The following is a 2,426-nucleotide window of genomic DNA, read 5'->3' as shown; positions in this document are numbered from 1 at the left end:
CGAAAGACCGCCTCAGCGCTCCCGCTGCTGAGCCGGCTACTTCGCCGCAGCGGCAGCCTTCAGAGCCTGCTCGCGATGTCCCCGCACAGAGGAACCGATGCAGCAGCCCAGAGCCCTGCCCCCGTCCTTCTCCGGCGGAGGAATCCACCGCCCGGACAACGCGACTCAGCACAGACCGATCATCCCTCGGCCCTGCCGGGCGTGAGTCCGCTACTCTCGCTACTGCGAAAGCCGGAAGCCTGCTTCCAAGGCGGTTGGAGCTACCCCGAAAGAAGCCCCGCTCTGCTTCCAGGACGGTGAGTGCCCCACTGAGCCCCAGCGAGGAGGGACCCCCGCGCCGGGCGACGGCCGGACGCGAGTGGTGGGCGCGCGTTGGCGGCGGGCGGGCGCGGAGCCCGCACCTGGCGGGGGACGTCCGGTCCCCGCTGCCCTCGCTGCCGGGAGTGCGCTTCCTGAGATCCCCCGCCGTCAGTCGTTTCCCCCCCGCTGCTGTCCCCCCGCCCGGGAAGCTCGTGCTCACGCCCCGAGCCCGCGCTTAGATCCTTACCTTACCGCGGGGAGACCCGCACGTGGTGCGCTTACTCGGCCCGTTGGAGCGCTGGCGATCCCTCTGCCTGTGCCCGTGCGGGCCGCGCCAGCTGTGCGGGCTGGGCCGGGGGTCCACACACGCGCTCTGGCCCTTTATTCCCGGCCCCGCGGGCTTTCCTGCCCCGCGTCCTGGCCCGCAGCGCCGCGCGGCCCGGCGGGCCCATGGAAGGCGGTGCCGGGTGTACTTAAACACAATGCCCGCACGGATGCCCGCAGTAACGTTCCGGCGGACGGTCTGTGTTTGTTACCGTGTTCTCCCGCCGCCCGATCAGGCCCGCCAGGGGTTCCAGCCCCAGCTGTACCGAGCTACCGCTGCCCAGGAGGGACCCCTTTACGGCGTGTTGTAACCGCCGCCGCCCGGGGTGCGCGGGAATCCGGCCCCGGGTCTGGGTTGCGCCTGCCGGGCGGGGAGCCTCGGTCGTGCCTCGGCCACCGCCCCCCGGGCCGGCTGACAGCGGCATTCCCGCTATCCCCTGCGTTGCCGCATGCCCGGGCGCCCCCGCCGGCGTCTTCCTACACGTCCGACGCCCGGGCCGCAGGGGACTCCTGCCCCGCGGCTGGTGCCGACCCCCGGAGCCCTGACGGCGTTGCCCGGCCGCCGCTCCCCTGTGGCCGTTGGCGGATTCCCGCTCTGCCCCTCCTGGGTCTGCCGCTGCCTGGGGGCCCCGTGCTTGTAATGCGCCTGCCTTCTCGGCCGCCACTCCCCGGCTCACGGGGACTCCTGCCCCGCGGCTGTGATTACCACTGCCCGGAGGGGCCCTGTCGGCGCGCCGCCACCCGCTGCCCGCGAGGGGAATTCCTCCTCCCCTGGGCTCGCAGCGTAGTCGGAGCGCGCGGAGGACGCCTCGGGTGAGGCCTCGCCCCGTCTGGCTCCGCCGCCCGGAGACTGCTGGCCCCCGCACCCCGGCTGCGCGCCCGCCGACGCGTCGGGCGATACCGGGGAGTCCTTAGCTGTGTTGAGGAAGCCGGGACCCGCCAACTTATGCCCTGCAGACCGGCACTGTGAGGAGTGAAACCTGCCCACGCCGCGTGCCTAGCACCCGCAGGGCAGGGAAACACCCCCTATGTCCACCCCCCACTGCAGAGGACTCGCCCATCCGGCTCACCAGCAGCTTCCGCCACAAGAGCCAACCCTCACCAGACAGGGGCTACGACCCATGGCATCGAGCCCCCCCTTCAACTCAATAGCCACGGGAGCCGCCCTCCCCACTTTCCAACCAGCAGCCAACAGCCATCCGTGTGAGACGGCCATCCAGCGTTCGGCGGATAGTGCACCACTCTCCCCCGTCTTGTTCTCGGCGAAGGCGAAGAAACATGCTATAAACAAATGCCGCTCTCAGTTGCCCTCTGTGCACGAGACCATGCCGCCCATGAGTACCAAGCTTGCCCCGCGCTCCCCAGCCCCTGCCACTAATAGACGATTGACACCTTACCCCCGCAATCATCCCGGCAGCATCCGACACGCTAGCGCTCTCTCACTAGCGCTCCAACGCGCACCGCCGCCGAAGACGCCGCTGGCAACACCCTGCCTGACCCCCAGACCCGCTCGACACCCCACCGGAATGCACCCCCTCTACGCCTAGCAACACCGCAATCTTTCACCATGTCAAAGCTACCACCTTGGCCGCCAGCATGCACTCATCTCCTGCCCACCCATCTCCAGCGCCCTCGCGCTTGCCATCTCCCCCTCAGAAGAGGGCCACTCCACCAGGGCATCTGAGAAGATCCCTACAGCATAGAGCACACGCCTATCCGCAGCGCAGCTCTAGCAAGCCTGCCGGTTCGGAGTCCTTATAACAGAAAATGCAAAGAACACCGCTCAACTGCAAGACAGCCCC

At 69.4% G+C, this 2,426-nt stretch overlaps 1 protein-coding gene across 1 annotated transcript in view; it reads right to left on the bottom strand.

Annotated features, from left to right (window-relative positions):
• The window catches only part of LOC116831732 (aldo-keto reductase family 1 member B1-like), an 18,146-nt gene extending 16,399 nt beyond the window's left edge, over positions 1-1,747 (bottom strand). Inside the window, exon 1 of the mRNA XM_075061534.1 lies at positions 1,727-1,747. Coding sequence (XP_074917635.1) covers positions 1,727-1,747 — 21 coding nt within the window. The remainder of the gene's footprint in view (positions 1-1,726) is intronic.
• Positions 1,748-2,426: the final 679 nt, after the last annotated feature.

The sequence above is a fragment of the Chelonoidis abingdonii genome, chromosome 1 (assembly GCF_003597395.2).
Source record: "Chelonoidis abingdonii isolate Lonesome George chromosome 1, CheloAbing_2.0, whole genome shotgun sequence".
NCBI classification, from domain to species: domain Eukaryota; kingdom Metazoa; phylum Chordata; order Testudines; family Testudinidae; genus Chelonoidis; species Chelonoidis abingdonii.
The sequence above is the reverse complement of the archived record's forward strand: the minus strand, read 5'-3'. Positions and strand labels throughout refer to the sequence as shown.